This window comes from Impatiens glandulifera, chromosome 2 (assembly GCF_907164915.1).
Source record: "Impatiens glandulifera chromosome 2, dImpGla2.1, whole genome shotgun sequence".
Lineage (NCBI taxonomy): Eukaryota > Viridiplantae > Streptophyta > Magnoliopsida > Ericales > Balsaminaceae > Impatiens > Impatiens glandulifera.
Window position 1 is genome coordinate 443,736 of NC_061863.1, and position 16,984 is coordinate 460,719.

The 16,984-nt window shown below is 25.1% G+C and overlaps 2 protein-coding genes across 2 annotated transcripts; both read right to left on the reverse strand.

Annotated features, from left to right (window-relative positions):
- Positions 1 to 2,895: 2,895 nt before the first annotated feature.
- On the reverse strand, positions 2,896 to 3,363 carry LOC124927792 (protein RADIALIS-like 3). The gene has a single exon (XM_047468267.1). It carries the CDS (start codon positions 3,297 to 3,299, stop codon positions 3,063 to 3,065), a length of 237 nt encoding a protein of 78 aa, XP_047324223.1. The 5' UTR covers positions 3,300 to 3,363; the 3' UTR covers positions 2,896 to 3,062.
- Positions 3,364 to 5,267: 1,904 nt separating this feature from the next.
- On the reverse strand, positions 5,268 to 5,589 carry LOC124927705 (protein RADIALIS-like 6). Its single transcript, XM_047468161.1, has one exon. It carries the CDS (start codon positions 5,581 to 5,583, stop codon positions 5,341 to 5,343), a length of 243 nt encoding a protein of 80 aa, XP_047324117.1. The 5' UTR covers positions 5,584 to 5,589; the 3' UTR covers positions 5,268 to 5,340.
- Between the last annotated feature and the right edge of the window lie 11,395 nt (positions 5,590 to 16,984).

Below are 16,984 nucleotides of genomic sequence, written 5' to 3' on the forward strand. Positions count from 1 at the left end.
TAATCTTTTGTGGAGTATAATTGAGATTCACTAGGTAATGTCAGAAATACGGAAGTTTGGATCGAGACATGAACTAATATGACGTACTTTAATTTTTGAGTAACTATCTTGTTAAATTTTTTTATGGCTATCTGGCTAGAAAGAAACTGTCTTACCTTCAAATATTGTAGTCATCTAATAATTATGATGATTTTACATATCATTATGTAAAGTCGATGGAATGTAGTGTGAGCTTAATCACTTTTTTCGAGGATTTATAAACTCAATAATCTGTTAGATTACATATTTTTATTATAATTTTTTTTATGTCCAATGTCCTTTCTACTTTTATTTTGTATGTACTTGTTTTGTTATGCTTAAACGAATCTCATCAATCTTTTATTATCATTAACTATTTAAAAAATAATAATAATAATAATAATAATAATATGCTAGTTCATATTATATTATATATATATATATATATATAAATAATTGTGGTATATAGTGCATATACGTCGGCTTAGTTTTCTCTTTTTTAATATATATATATATATATATATATATATATATATAAAATTAGAGAATATATATTTATGTGATGTCTAATTGATTAAATTGATCGATCATGATTAGATGTAACTTGTTCTCTAGGTAGCTTTAGAATATTGAGGCTTCACTTTTCTACTTTTCTCTTATATATTCCAAATGATATGAATTGAAAATTTAGACATGTCTTTCTCTGCTGCCACAAAAACAGATTTGCAATTTTTGTTTTAGAAAAATTTATCCATCCAAATAAACTTCTCATTTTTGTAGTTGATATATATATATATATATATATATATATATATATATATATATATATAGTGATGTTAATGTTTTTTCGTACAAGCTCGAACCCTTGACATGTTATGCATTGTTAGTCGTTAATTAGCTTTTTTAACTTTAAAGTTACCCCAAAAAAGTCTTTATAATTTCTTATCTGAAGCTTGTTTTGTGATATCAGTCTCTCAGTGTATGAATATTTTATATATTTTTCAACTCTTCTAACCGTGTTTTACTTAAAAAGGGAAACAAAACTACTTACTAGAGTAAGTTTATTTTCATTAATTGTATACAGGCGGAAACAGGTTTTTGTATATATATATATATATATATATATATATATATATATATATATATATATATATATATATATATATATATATATATATATATATATATATATATTTATAAACATGTTGTTATCAATTGAAACGGATTTATTTAGGGGTTTTATTGAATTTACATACAAAATATATTTATGTATTTCAATTTTCTTTAAATAATAACCTTCATATATTAGTTGTCTAGTGATTTTTAAGATAAACTGAATGTACACGTTTTTATTTATATCAATACGAGTTCTTGAACAAGAGAAAAAAAAAATGTAAGGTATAATATTGTAACTATCATGGATTAAGTTGATCATTCCCTTTCAAAATTATTAATGTCTAAAAATGGTCAAGAAAAAAATGGATAAAAATAAAAATAATTATGTTAAAAATAATAAAATAAAATACATTTACTGACATAATTTATTTTTGCGTGGCTAAATTCCTTTTATGGATGCTGGATAAAAGGTGATCTTCTTTTCATGATCTATATAGAAAATGTTCATTAATTAATTAACATGTATAAATGGTACAGAAATTTGGTTATTTTTTTATTTATTTATCATAATTAAACATTATTTTATTAATTATTTTATGAATCATATTCTTCAACCCATTTCTTTAACATTTTAATACAAAATAAAAATACTTCTATTATTTTTTATATATTTTTTATCTTGTTAATTCTTTACTAAAACACCCTTATTCTCTCCTACTTAACATGTACATAAAATTTTGAACCATTCCTTTTATTTCATTATTTATCTTTTCTCAAACATTTCATCATTTATTCCATATTTTATATTAGTTACACATCTTCTTTTATTTCATGTTTTTCTTTACATATTTTCTTTCTTAAATTATTTACATTTTTTCAAGCTTTCATCTTCATAAATTTTAACCACTTATCCTTAATCAAATCCTATTATTAATATATTATTTCTCTTATTAGTAATTGAATTATATTATTAATTTTCTTTTACTCTTATTACTAATTGAATCATATTACTTTTTTCTAAAAATTAATATGTTTTCTTCAAATTGAATCATATTATAAATTGTTATTCTTACTCTTATTAATTAGATTGTTGTTTATATTGAAATAATCATTCAATAATACTTTAAAATAGAAATTTCATTTTCTTTGTCTTGTATTTACCTTCGGGGTGGCATGGGAAAATAGAGTAAAAATGTAATAACTAAATAATGCATATGGTTTTAGAAAAACAAAGATATAGATAAAAGAAATTAATTTTTTTTTAAAATATAATATGAAAATTAACTCATAAGTTTTTTGAGATTCGTTTCGAAAAGATGATGAATTCGATATATGAGATTATCTACGAGCTCAGTCACATATTGGGTAATTTGGTTGTATTATGCATAACGACATTAAGTACGTTATATTATGCACAACGACTTAAGTACGTCCGGAGAAGGCAAATTGATGAGCTTATAATGAAGTCGAATACCGACTTTTCAGGTTCACATGTATTATGAGTCGTGAGATTTTCTTTATTGATGTTTAGTTAGTTTTGACCTATTTTAATTTTATAGATCACAAATTCTCGGTGAATTTGTAATGTTTGTATCGAATTGATTTTTACGAATTATTATTATTTTTGTGATATTGATCACAAAAATCATGAATTGTTTTGTAATATATATAATTTACTAGTTATCCAAAATTGAAAATATTCTTAAAAGGTAGTAGAATAATTAAGTCCAACTTGAAATAAACTGCAAAAATCATGCAGGCAATGCACAATATAATATATATTGAAGTGGTTACTTAATTAATTAGAGTGACATTAAAATAGAATAAAAGAGTAAAAGTAGATGAATTAGAAGTGGAGGCCTTCTTTACAATGGCCACACTTGTTCTTTCGTGTATTCTTCATGAGAATTAAGCAAGGCTGCGGCCTTTCATGATGAATGCATGTAATTTGGAAAGGGAACACGACCAGACTCGATTTTCCATACATCTTCCAGGAGCAGTTGGAAGTGAGACTTGCAGTCTTCTGCCGTCTTGCCACCGCCCACGGCCCTTGCAATGTTGTGCCATCTGTCGGGTGTTTCGGTATCGTAATGTGCTAAAGCCCTCTCGAACACCTTATTCTCTTGGGCCGTCCAGGTTGATCTTCTCGAACTCAATGAAGCCATGTATAAGTATATGAAAGAATTAAAGAGACACAAAAAGAGATATATAATGAAGCAGGTGATATTTGGTGCTTGCTGTGAATTGAAATTGGACATGGATTTAAGTGCTTATATATTGGTTTATTTGGAAAGAAATTAAGCAAGTGGGATCGATTGAGCCGGAACCCAAGTTGGTGGGGTCACATAGAGAATTTGATCTTTTGATTCTCTGAGCCAAAAGCTGGTAGAGAGAAAGAGAATAATACTTAACTATGAGAGGTAGAATCCAAGTGACTCGTCCCCTTAACAACCACAGAATCACCACATTCATTCCAATATCAAAAATATTACATTTAAGCGTCGGTATCTAACATTTACTCTTTGCGGCGTATATTATTAAGCCAAAGTTTGGATCGATCTCTTTATTCTATTACTTCATATTTCATTCTCTTATATGGTCGGTCTATTTATGGTCCTCCTCCTAGCCAAGTTGAGCTTAATTTCCTCCTAGGTTTTTTCTTTTTTATCTCATCTATTACTAAAGAATAACTTTATTTCATATCATTTTCTTTGTGAGATTTTTGTCACGACTTATTATCGATTGGTTGTATTAGTTTCACAACAAATTTACATTAACTTTGAATAATGTAATAATAATGAAACGAGATTAGTGTTTTATCCTCTCAATATTTCTAAGTTTTATCTGAGTTTTATTGAAAAACTTCTCTCTCTTTTATTTACTTATGTTTTATTTTTTAATAATGATAATTTTTTTATTAATGCAATCTTTATTAAAAATAAGAAGAAAAACTTAAAGAGGACGACAGTAAAAAGACTTTGTAATTTTCTTAATTATTTTTAAATTTTAATTGATGAGAAAATATTAAGGGAAAAGATGGTAAGTTAATTAATAAAAAATTAAAAGAGAAAACAAAAACTATTATACAAAATGTATTAATGTCAACCACATAAAGGCTCTATGTAAAGTTGCCTTAAGTTTGTGTTACTTGTTAGACGGCGAAATCATTGCATTTTGTCCGTGCTTGTTTTTCTTTTTAAATTTAAGATAATCATTTTTATAACTTATGCTAATTTGATTTTTTTTTTTTCCTTCTTATCGACACCAAAAATTAATGAAAAAAATATCTAACTTTTCAAAAATTAATGAAAAAAAAATTGTTATGTCCAACTAAGTTGATCAATGATTAGATGAATCTTGTTCTCAGAAGGACTATATATCTAGCTAGGTGAACCTCCTTGAAAGTATATATAGGTTTGGCATATTTAGGGTACACTTTCTTTTTTATTTATTCCAAATGATATGATTTGAATATTTGGATCTCTTTCTGAGCTGTAATAGAATTAGATTTGCATTCTTTTATTTGAAATTTTTATATTTTTTATATAAATGATAATGCATATTTAACTATAATAAGTGAAAAAATAGAAAATTACGTCAGAAAGTATGTATGTAAACTTGTAGTGACACAGTTAAGAAAGATTGATGCGGCATTTGAGAATATTTTATTGACGCTTTGTACCCGCTGATTTTAGTTTTAGCGACGGATAATAGCGGCTGTTTTAAACATTAGCGACATTTTTTCGACCTTCTTTATCTAGCTTAGTTTTTTCTTTAGTTTCTTTAAGTGGATTTCAGTCAAACATATATATAGTAAAGGATAAAAGTCGATATATTGATTCCAGACGATTTTATTATTTATAAATTTCATTTTTACTATTATTGTTTTAATATATTATTATAAATACATAAACTAAATATTTAAAATCAAAATTATAAATAAAAAGAACCAACTCCATATCATTTTATATATAAAACTTATAATAAAAATGTGGTGAAAGGAAGATTCATAATGTTAAAACGGATTAAGAATTTAAGAATTGAAAATGCGCATGCAGTTTACCATACAAGTTAGATCAATAAATAGAGATTAATTAAAATAAAAAGGAGATTATTTAACGGTGGAGTAAGTACTTAGGGGCCTTTCATTATGGTCAGACAGACTTGTTCATTCATGTAATGCAATCGGTAGCTGATCATCATCGTTCATGATGATTGCATGTAATTGGGGAAGGGAACACGGCCAGACTCGATTTGGTAGAGATCTTCTAGAAGAATCTGAAAGTGAGACTTGCACTCCTCCGCCGTCTTTCCACCGCCCACGGCCCTGGCAATGTTGTGCCACCGGTCGGGTGTTTCGGTATCATAACGTGCCAAAGCTCTCTCGAAAAGCTTGTTCTCTTGGGCCGTCCATGGTGACCTTCTTGAACTCGTTGAACTCGAAGCCATGTATTGAGTACTTGACTGTGAACTTAAGAAACAGAGAGGTAATTATAAAAGGATAGAGTAGTTGGTGTTGTGTAGAAGTTGGACATGGAATTGGGTGTTTATATAATAATGCTTAATATGGAGAAGAGAATGTGGGATTTATCAAGACCTAAGCAAGTTGGTGGGTGAGAATTTCATTTTCTATAATAAAAAAAATTATAAAAAAGAAAAAGAAAAAGTGAATTAAGAAGAAAAGAGCACTGACTCGCTTCCTTACAAACCACAAAATCACTAGATTCCCACAAATAAGGGAATTAATGCAAATATATATATATATATATATATATATATATATATATATATATATATATATATATTGATGAAAAAATATTGTATTACGTATGCTTTATGGTGAAATCGGTGTCTCATTATTTTTTTTCAATATTAAGGTCATTGGTTTCTAAAATAATCTTTTGTGGAGTATAATTGAGATTCACTGGGTAATGTCTGAATTCTTAAGTACAGAAGTTTAGAAATTTGTAAGTTTGTATTGAGAAAAATAATGCGACTGTACTTTAATTTTTGAGTAACCATCCCGATTATTATTTTTGGTTATCTGGCTAAAAAAGAAATCGTCGTACATCCAATTATTGTAGTCGTAATCATTAATATTGCTATTACAATGTTTTCCAATATTTGTTAGATAAAGTTAATGGAGTCTGTTGGGGGAAGTTATTCACTCTTTTTTTAGGATCTAAATGCTCAAAATAATAGGTTAGATGGAGTGTTTTTATTTTATTTTATTTTGTTTATGTATTTGTGTCGGTAGGTTTAAATGACTCTCATTGTATTATTAAATATTTAATTAATAATAACATTATTATTATTAATAATATGCTAGCTCATATTATATCATATGTATAGTTGTGGCATCGAGTGCATATACGTCAGCTTAGTCAAGTTTATTCCAACTGATGAGAATGAACCTGGCCACCTATATCCTTCTTATTCTCATTTTCAATAAATATATATATATATATATATATATATATATATATATATTTATGTGATGTCTGATTGATTAAATTGATAGATGATGATTAGATATCACTTGTTCTATAGGTGAACCCCTTCCTCTAAAGTATAGCTTTAGAATATTCTTTTCTTTTTTTTTTTCAAAATGATATGAATTAATTGAATATTTAGACATGTCTTTCTCTGCTGCCACAAAAACAGATTTGCAATTTTTGTTTTTGAAAAATTTATCCATCTAAATAAACTTCTCATTTTTGTAGTTGATATATATATATATAGCTAGTGATGTTAATGTTTTTTCGTACAAGCTCGAACCCTTGACGTGTTATGCATTGTTAGTCCTTAATTAGCTTTTTTAACTTTAAAGTTTACTCCAAAAAAGTCTGTATAATTTCTTATCTGAAGCTTGTTTGTGATATTCAGTCCCTCATTGTATGAATATTTTATATATTTTTCAACTCTTCTAACCGTGTTTTACTTAAAAACTAGAGTAAGTTTATTTTCATTAATTGTATACAGGCGGAAACAGGTTTTTGTATATATATATATATATATTTTTTTTTATAAACATGTTATCAATTGAAACGGATTTATTTAGGGGTTTTATTGAATTTACATACAAAATATATTTATGTATCTCAATTTTCTTTAAATAATAACATTCATGTATTAGTTGTCTAGTGATTTTTAAGATAAACTGAATGTTATACGTTTTTATTTATATCAATACGAGTTCTTGAACAAGAAAAAAAAAAAGATGTAATGTATAATATTGTAACTATCATGGATTAAGTTGATCATTCCCTTTCAAAATTATTAATGTCTGAAAATGGTCAAGAAAAGAATGGATAAAAATAAAAATAATTATGTTAAAATTAATAAAATAAAATACATTTATCAACATAATTTATTTTAGCGTGACTAAATTCCTTTTATGGATGCGGAATAAAAGGTGATCTTCTGTTCATAATCTCTCTATATAGAAAATGTTCATTAAATTAATTAACATATATTAATGGGACAGAAATTTAGTTATTTTTTATTTTTTTTATCATAATTAAACATTATTTTATTAATTATTTTATCAATCATATTCTTCAACCCATTTCATTAACATTTTAATACTAAATAAAAAATACTTCTAATCTTTTTTATATTTTTTTATCTTCCTAATTCTTTTTCAAATACGTACCCTTATTCTCTCCCAGTTAAAAATTTTCGAACTATTCTTTTTATTTTATTTTTTTCTTTACATATTTTTTTTCTTAAATTATTTACATTTTTTCAATCTTTCATCTTCATAAATTTCAACAAAGCTTATCCTTAATCAAATCCTATTATTAATATATTATTTTACTCTTATTAGTAATTGAATTCTATTATTAATTTTCTTTTACTCTTATTACTAATTGAATCATATTACTTTTTACTGAAAATTATTATGTTTTCCTCAAATTGATTCATATTATAAGTTTGTTATTATTACTCTTATTAGATTGTTGTTTATATTGAAATAATCGTTCAATAATACTTTAAAATAGAAATTTCATTTTCTTTGTTTTGTATTCGCCTTCGGGGTGGCATGGGAAAATAGAGTGAAAATGTAATAACCAAAAACGCGTTTTAGAAAAACAAAGATATAGATAAAAGAAATTAAATTTTTTTAAATATAATATGAAAATTAACTCATAAATTTTTTAAGATTCGTTTCGAAAAACTGATAAATTCGGTATGAGATTATCTACGAGCTTAATCACATATTGTGTAATTTGGTTATATTATGCACAACGACATTAAGTACGTTATATTATGCACAACGACATTAAGTACGCACGGAAAAGGCAAGTTGATGAGCTTATAATGAAGTCGAATACTGACTTTTCAAGTTCACATGTTGTATTATGAGTCTTGAGATTTTCTTTATTGATGTTTTTGTTAGTTTTGACCTATTTTAATTTTATAGATCACAAATTTTCGGTGAATTTGTAATGTTTGTATCGAATTGATTTTTACGAATTATTATTATTATTTTTGTGATATTGATCACAAAAATCATGAATCATTTTGTAATATATATAATTTACTAGTTATCCAAAATTGAAAATATTCTTAAAAGGTAGTAGAATAATTAAGTCCAACTTGACATAAACTACAGAAATCATGCAGGCGATACAAAATATAATATATATTGAAGTAACATTAAAATAGAATAAAAGAGTAAAAGTAGATGAAATAAAGAGTATTCTTCAGAATTAAGCAAGTAATTGGGGAAGGGAACACGGCCGGACTCAATTTGGTAGAGATCTTCTAGAAGTATCTGGAAGTGGTGAGACTTGCACCCCTCCGTTGTCTTTCCGCCACCCACGGCCCTGGCAGTGTTGTGCCACCTGTCGGGTGTTTCGGTATCGTAACGTGCCAAGGCAAGCTTGTTCTCTTGGGCCAACCTTCTTGAACTCTTCTACCGGACTAAACTAGATCAAATTACCCTACGCTGGCTTTCATTGCTTTGATGTACTTTAAGAGGAAAGAGAGTTCTCAAAGACTTTTATTCTTTACTCTTAAAAGCAGAAAAGAAGAGGGAATGGATAGTATGTAAAAACCCTCCCATATCCATGGAACCTTTTCCTCATGATGTATTATATTGAGGAGTAATGACAATGGAGCAAAAATTTTGTAGCTGAATGTGCAGTGATGTGGAACGGTGACTAGGAAAGATGATTAAGCATAATTTTAAATGTTTATTTCTCTTTTATTCATTAATAATTTCTCTCTTCTTTTATTAATAATTTATTTTTTTATCTCATCTATCTTCATATTTATCTATATTATTAATTTGTAAATATATATTTATATATTTTATTATTTAACTTATTTATTTATAAAAAATTAGAATAATAATAGAAACAATAATAAATAACAAAAAAATATATATTTTTTAAAATATATATTATATTTGATAGAGAAATGATTAGGCGAAGGGAATTTGGTGAGGGAATTTGGTGAGGGAATAAAATAATTTCTCTTTTCCTCCCACTTTTACATTTTCCAACCAATGAAGATGATCTCACGTCATTCCCTCACCAAATTCCCTCACTAAATTCTCTCCCTCTATCACTCCTTATTTGATAAATATATATTTAAGAGAATAATAAAATAAATATAAATTTTTTTAATTTTTTTAATTAATTATTTCTCTTTATTAATATATATATATATATACGATTAATAATTTATTTATTTATTTGTTTTTAAATATTTATTTATTTTTAAGATAAGTTATAAAATAAAAATTTATTAAATCTAACTAAAATCATACATACATATTAATATTTAAAATAAATATAACTCAAACTATCAACTATTAATATTCATAGTAAATAAGAAAACACTTTATAATAATTTATAATAAGAACCAATATGATAATATAAAAGGAGATAATATATAACCATATGAGTTAATTGATTAAATTTAAAATATATTTTATAAAATATAAAAAATAAATTAAATAGAAAGTGAGAAATAATTAATTAAAAAATATATTTAATTTTTTATTCTCTTAAATATATATTTATCAAATATAATATTTGTTTGAAAATATATATTTTGCTATTTTTTTATTTGATTTATTATTACCCCTATTAATATTTAAAATAAATTATTAATAAATATTAAAGATATAAAATATAAATTATTAAATAAGAGAAGAGATTGAAATTATTAATGAATAAGAGAGAGAAATAAACATTTAAAATTATGCAATTGACTTAGTCATCATTTCACATCATTCGCTATACATTCACTACAAAATTTTCACTCTCCTACAAAACTTTCGCTCTATCATTACTCTTACTTGACTGTGAACTCGAGAAACATATCTATATATATATAATGATGCTTAATTTTTAAAGTGTCCGGATTGCCGGGTCGAGAGCTGTGGTTAATTTGGATACTTGGGTCGGATTGTGGGTTGACCCGTTTTTAAATTTAAAACGGTTAAAAATAAAATTAAAAATGCTAGAGGTATGTTTCGAACTTGCAACCTAACAAAATAAGTACAACTCTTTAACCAACTAGGCTACAAAGACTTTATATTTTAAATTCAACACCAAATTTGATAAACGCGGGACGTTTTAACATTAATATAAGTTCAACTTTTTAACTAATTAATCTATATATATAATGATGCTTAATTTTTAAAGTGTCCGGATTGCCGGGTCGAGAGCTGTGGTTAATTTGGATACTTGGGTCGGATTGTGGGTTTACCCGTTTTTAAATTTAAAACGGTTAAAAATAAAATTAAAAATGCTAGAGGTATGTTACGAACTTGCAACCTAACAAAACAAGTACAACTCTTTAACCAACTAGGCTACAAAGACTTTATATTTTAAATTCAACACCAAATTTGATAAACGCGGGACGTTTTAACATTAATATAAGTTCAAATTTTTAACTAACTAATCTATATATATATAATGATGTTTAATTTTTAAAGTGTCCGGATTGCCAGGTCGAGAGCTGTGGTTAATTTGGATACTTGGGTTGGATTGTGGGTTGACCCGTTTTTAAATTTAAAACGGTTAAAAATAAAATTAAAAATGCTAGAGGTATGTTTCGAACTTGCAACCTAACAAAACAAGTACAACTCTTTAACCAACTAGGCTACAAAAACATTATATTTTAAATTCAACACCAAATTTGATAAACGCGGGACGTTTTAACATTAATATAAGTTCAACTTTTTAACTAACTAATCTATATATATATAATGATGCTTAATTTTTAAAGTGTCCGGATTGCCGGGTCGAGAGCTGTGTTAATTTGGATACTTGGGTCGGATTGTGGGTTTACCCGTTTTTAAATTTAAAACGGTTAAAAATAAAATTAAAAATGCTAGAGGTATGTTACGAACTTGCAACCTAACAAAACAAGTACAACTCTTTAACCAACTAGGGTACAAAGACTTTATATTTTAAATTCAACACCAAATTTGATAAACGCGGGACGTTTTAACATTAATATAAGTTCAACTTTTTAACTAACTAATCTATATATATATATATAAAATGATGCTTAATTTTTAAAGTGTCTGGATTGCCGGGTCGAGAGTTGTGGTTAATTTGGATAATTGGGTCGGATTGTGGGTTGACCCGTTTTTAAATTTAAAACGGTTAAAAATAAAATTAAAAATGCTAGAGGTATGTTTCGAATTTGCAACCTAAGAAAACAAGTACAACTCTTTAACCAACTAGGGTACAAAGACTTTATATATTAAATTCAAACACCAAATTTGATAAATGCGGGACGTTTTAATATTAATAAAAGTTCAACTTTTTAACTAACTAATATATAATGATGTTGAGTAAATGGATACTTGGGTCGGATTATGTGTTGACCCACCCATAAATTTAAAACGGTTAAAAATAAAATTAAAAATGTTATCCGTAATTTTTTTCACGGTTTTTTATATTATTACTCGTGCAATTGCACGGGCTAAATGCTAGTTGATTATTATTACATGATAGGGTAATTGATTTTTATTAACACATATTTTTTTATTTAATTATTTTTAATATTTGTCTAATTATTATTATAAAAAATAAATTAATACACTATATATAACAAATCTTTTTTTAATTATTTATATATGTATAAATATTTTTCTTTAAATTATTTTTCAAATGCAAAATATTTGTAGCAAATGAGATTTAATACAAATGTCACCTTCAGCGTATTATTTTTTTCCTCTTTAATTTCAAACTATTTAATAATTTCTCTTTCTTTAATTATTTTATTATAAAATTATTTTAAATATTCATTTTATTTAAAATTGGATTATTATGGAATAAATTCTTAATTATTAAAATAATTTAATTTAAATTATAAATTATTAATATTCAAAATAAATAGAACACAATTACTAACTCTCATTATATGAAAAGAAAACTCTTATTATTAAAAAAAATTATAATATTATGTGGTGGTTGAATTAAATGTTTAATACATTTTATAAAAAAAATAAAATAAAAAAGAACCTAATTAAGAAATAAAAATTTTAAAAAGAGAAATACTAATTTAATAAAATATATATATATATATATAAATATATATATATATATATTTGAAGTATATTTTATTTATTCATTACACTTATTATTACTTAATTTAAAAATATATAAATAAATTAGATTGAAAAAACAATTAATAATTTTTATATTTAACTTTTTATTCTCTCTTTTTTTTATATATATATATATATATATATATATATTAAATGTAATATATATTTATTAATTTTTTCAGTTATTACTCTTAAAATATATAAATTAATTAATTAATTTATATATATAAATATATAATTACAAATTCATAGATAAAAATATATAAATAAAGAGAACAAAAGAAATTACTAACAATTACTAACTAAAAGAAGAATTAAATAAACTAGGAAAGTTTCCGTACGAATTAAATAAACTAGGAAAATTTACGTACGATGCACACGAATAAAGATAAAAATAAAATAAATTAAAAAATTATAATAATATTTATTCAATGTTTAAAATTATTAAAATAAAAAATATAACGCTCTCATTCTACATTTTATTCACTTCGATAAAACAACTTATTTTCTCACATGTTTCATCACATATTTTTTCCGAATAATCTCTCATTTCGTGACTTTACACTTTTAATTTGTCAATCAAATATTTGATTCATATTTTTTAATAACTAGCATCGTAACCTCACACTTTGGTCAATTAAATATTGATTCATATTTTTTTAACCACTTTCAAATGATATCGGTCTATTATCCCTCGAAAAATTACATCTCAATCACATTTGGTTAAATGTTGTATTTGTTATGTTAGGTTGCAAGTTCGAAACTTACAAATAACATTTTAAAATTTATTTTTAACCGTTTTAAGTTTATGGACGGGTCAATCCACAATCCGACCCAAATATTCATTTACTCTCACATAAATATCCAAATTAACCACAGCTCTTGACCCGACAATCCGGACACTTTAAAAATTAAGCATCATTATATATATATATAGATTAGTTAGTTAAAAATTTAAACTTTTATTGATTAAATGTTTCGCGTTCATCAAATTTGGTGTTGAATCTTAAATATAAGTGTTGTTAGCCTAATTGGTTAAAGGGTTATACTTGTTTTGTTATGTTGTAAGTTCGAAACCTACAAATAACATTTTTGAATTTATTTTTAACCGTTTTAAGTTTATGGGCGGGTCAACCCACAATCCGACCCAAGTATCCATTTACTCTCACATAAATATCTAAATTAACCACAACTCTCGAGCAATCCGGAGACTTTAAAAATTAAGCATCATTATATATATATATATATTAGTTAGTTAGTTAAAAATTTGAACTTTTATTATTAAAATGTCTCGCGTTCATCAAATTTGGTGTTGAATCTTAAATATAAAGTGTTGTTAGCCTAGTTGGTTAAAAATTGTACTTGTTTTTGTTAGGTTGCAAGTTCGAAACATACAAATAACATTTTTAAATTTATTTTTAACCATTTTATGTTTAAGGACGGGTCAACCCATAATCCGACCCAAGTGTTTAATTACTCTCACATAAATATTCAAATTAACCACAGCTCTTGACCCGGCAACCCGGACACTTTAAAAATTAAGCATCATTATTATATATATATAGATATTTCAAATTCGGTTTAATCATCGTTAATAACTCTTATTAAACATATAAGTAAACATTAAATTTGGATTTATTTAATTTTATCAATTAAAACTAATTTAAATTTAAATATTTGAATAATATTATTTTATTTAAAGTATTATATATAAATAATATTTTATTTATATTTTACATGTACAAATGCATGGATATATAATAAAAACTAAAGTTATTTAAAAATAATAAATATGATGACTAAATAATAAAAAATAGGTCCAAGACAATAAAATTATCTAGACTCTTCCAACTTCTCTATAGAAATGTTTAAAAATAATAAATATAATTAGATAAAAGTATGTTTGAGTAACAAAAATAATCAATGTTAACTAAACTTTTTTAACTTTTTTAGAGATATGTTAGTCTAATAATTATGATGTAGATCATTTATCATAATGTCAATTAAATATTTTTTAGGTGTTAAAAGAGATTTTACTTATATTATTGCATTTGTTTAGTAGAGTCTTGGATAAGTCATGACTAATTGCTTGTTTGATAATAGATTTTTGGGATTTGTTTGAAAATCTAATTTTTATAATATCTTATTTTATCATTAAATTATTAATTTTATAAACGGAAATATCTTTAATTTATTTGAATTAAATTAAAATTTATTTTTAATAATTAAACTAATTAAAACCTAAATAATTTCCTCATTTATATATCAAACAATATTTGTTTTAGATAAAACCAAAATATAAATATCAAACAAATAAACATGTATACAAGTTGCTGGTTAAAGTTTAAAGCCCAGCTGAGTATTTTTATTGTATATTAAAAATGAGAATAAAGTGTAATGAGAAAATATGTTATACAACTTTAATTAATCACATTTGTTCTATTTCAAAATGAATAACACAAAATTAAATTATCACAATTAAAATTTGGTTGTTATAATAGAAAATCAATTCAAATATACACAACATACATCACCTTGATTGAGCAATTAATTTACAAATATTGATTGATTGCAAACTCGTTCTACAAGGAGTAATCAATTAGACGTGATAGCAATATAATTAAATCTAAAAATATTAATAGGTATTACATAAAATACAAAAATATTTACATCATCAAAAATAGCATAATTTATATTGAAAAAAGTTATTTGAAAATATATCTTTTTTATTATTTGAATAAGTTTAAATTTATCAGAAAAGAATAATAATAATTAGAAATAATGAAAATTTAATAAATGACACAAATTTTAATGTAATACTATACCTTAAAAATCAAATCAACATAGAATGTTCAAATACGCCATAATTAAACAACAAATACATGTATAATTCAAAAATGAAAACACATCTCAAAGTAAACTTTATCAATATATTTGAAAAGAAATTAAAAAACTCTTCATTTATTGAAACAACCCATTGAATGTATTGCATTAATAACCCAAAATTGGGCAGAAATCTCAACCTTTTTTTTTCTCAGAACGAAAAAATGACCTAGTAGACTCTTAGGCTTCTTGAATATTGAGTTGTGTTGAGATGTTCTGTTTATCTATTATAAACTAATTAAATTAGGACAAGAAATATAATGACAAATATTAACTATGCTTTATTGCAAAAAATTATTATTATTAATGTTTGTTTGGAAAATTATTTTTTTTTTTTTTTGTTGGAAAACTATTATTCAAATTTAATAAAACTATTGGGAGCGGAAAAAATTATTTTATTTTTTTAATTATTAAAAAAACTTTCAAACTTTTGACATTTTTTTTTAAATTTGTAAGAAACTCGAATAAACCGAACTAAGAAACTCGAATAACCTGAAAACCGAACCGATGAACACCTTTATCGGGTGGTGGGTGGTTTGTCGAGTGTGAGGTCAGAATTAGTGGTTGGTTTGACGAGCATTTAAAAGTGTGAGGTCACGAGATGGAGGTCGGGTGGTGGATGGTTTGTTGAGTGTGAGGTCAGAATTAGTGGTTGGTATGACGAGCATTTGAAAATGTGAGGTCACGAGATGAAGGTCGGGTGGTGGGTGGTTTGTCGAGTGTGAGGTCGGAATTAGTGGTTGGTTTGACGAACACTTGAAAGTGTGAGGTCACGAGATGGAGGTCGGGTGGTGGGTGGTGTGTCGAGTGTGAGGTTAGAAAATAATAATTGATTTGACGAGCATTTAAAAGTGTAAGGTCACGACATACAGGTTGGGTGGTGGGTGATTTGTCGAGTGTGAGGTCGGAGTTAGTGTTGGTATGACAAGTATTTAAAAATGTGAGGTCACGGGGATGAAGGTCGGGTGGTGGGTGATTTGATATTAATATTAAGTTAAAGATTAAACTTAATTTTATCTAAAATATTTATAAATAAATAATATTTTATATATATTTTTATTTGGAATTCATGTTAGTTTAACAAATAAATAAATGAGTTATTTAAATTATTTTATTAAATGATAGGTGAAATCTATTTTTTTTAAAGTATTAATATTTAATGAAAAGATATTTTTATTTTAAAAAATAAAATAAAATATTTATAAATGGATTGATAAACTAAGAATAAGAATGGTAAATAATTTAAATAGTACTTGCCAAACAAACAATGCCTTAAGAGAATACGAAAAGACAAATGGCAATTAATAAATAATCTTGTCACCGCCATTTCTTCTTCCGGTTTCTGCAAAAAGTTTATAACCCCATCTCTTGAAATCAATCAATCG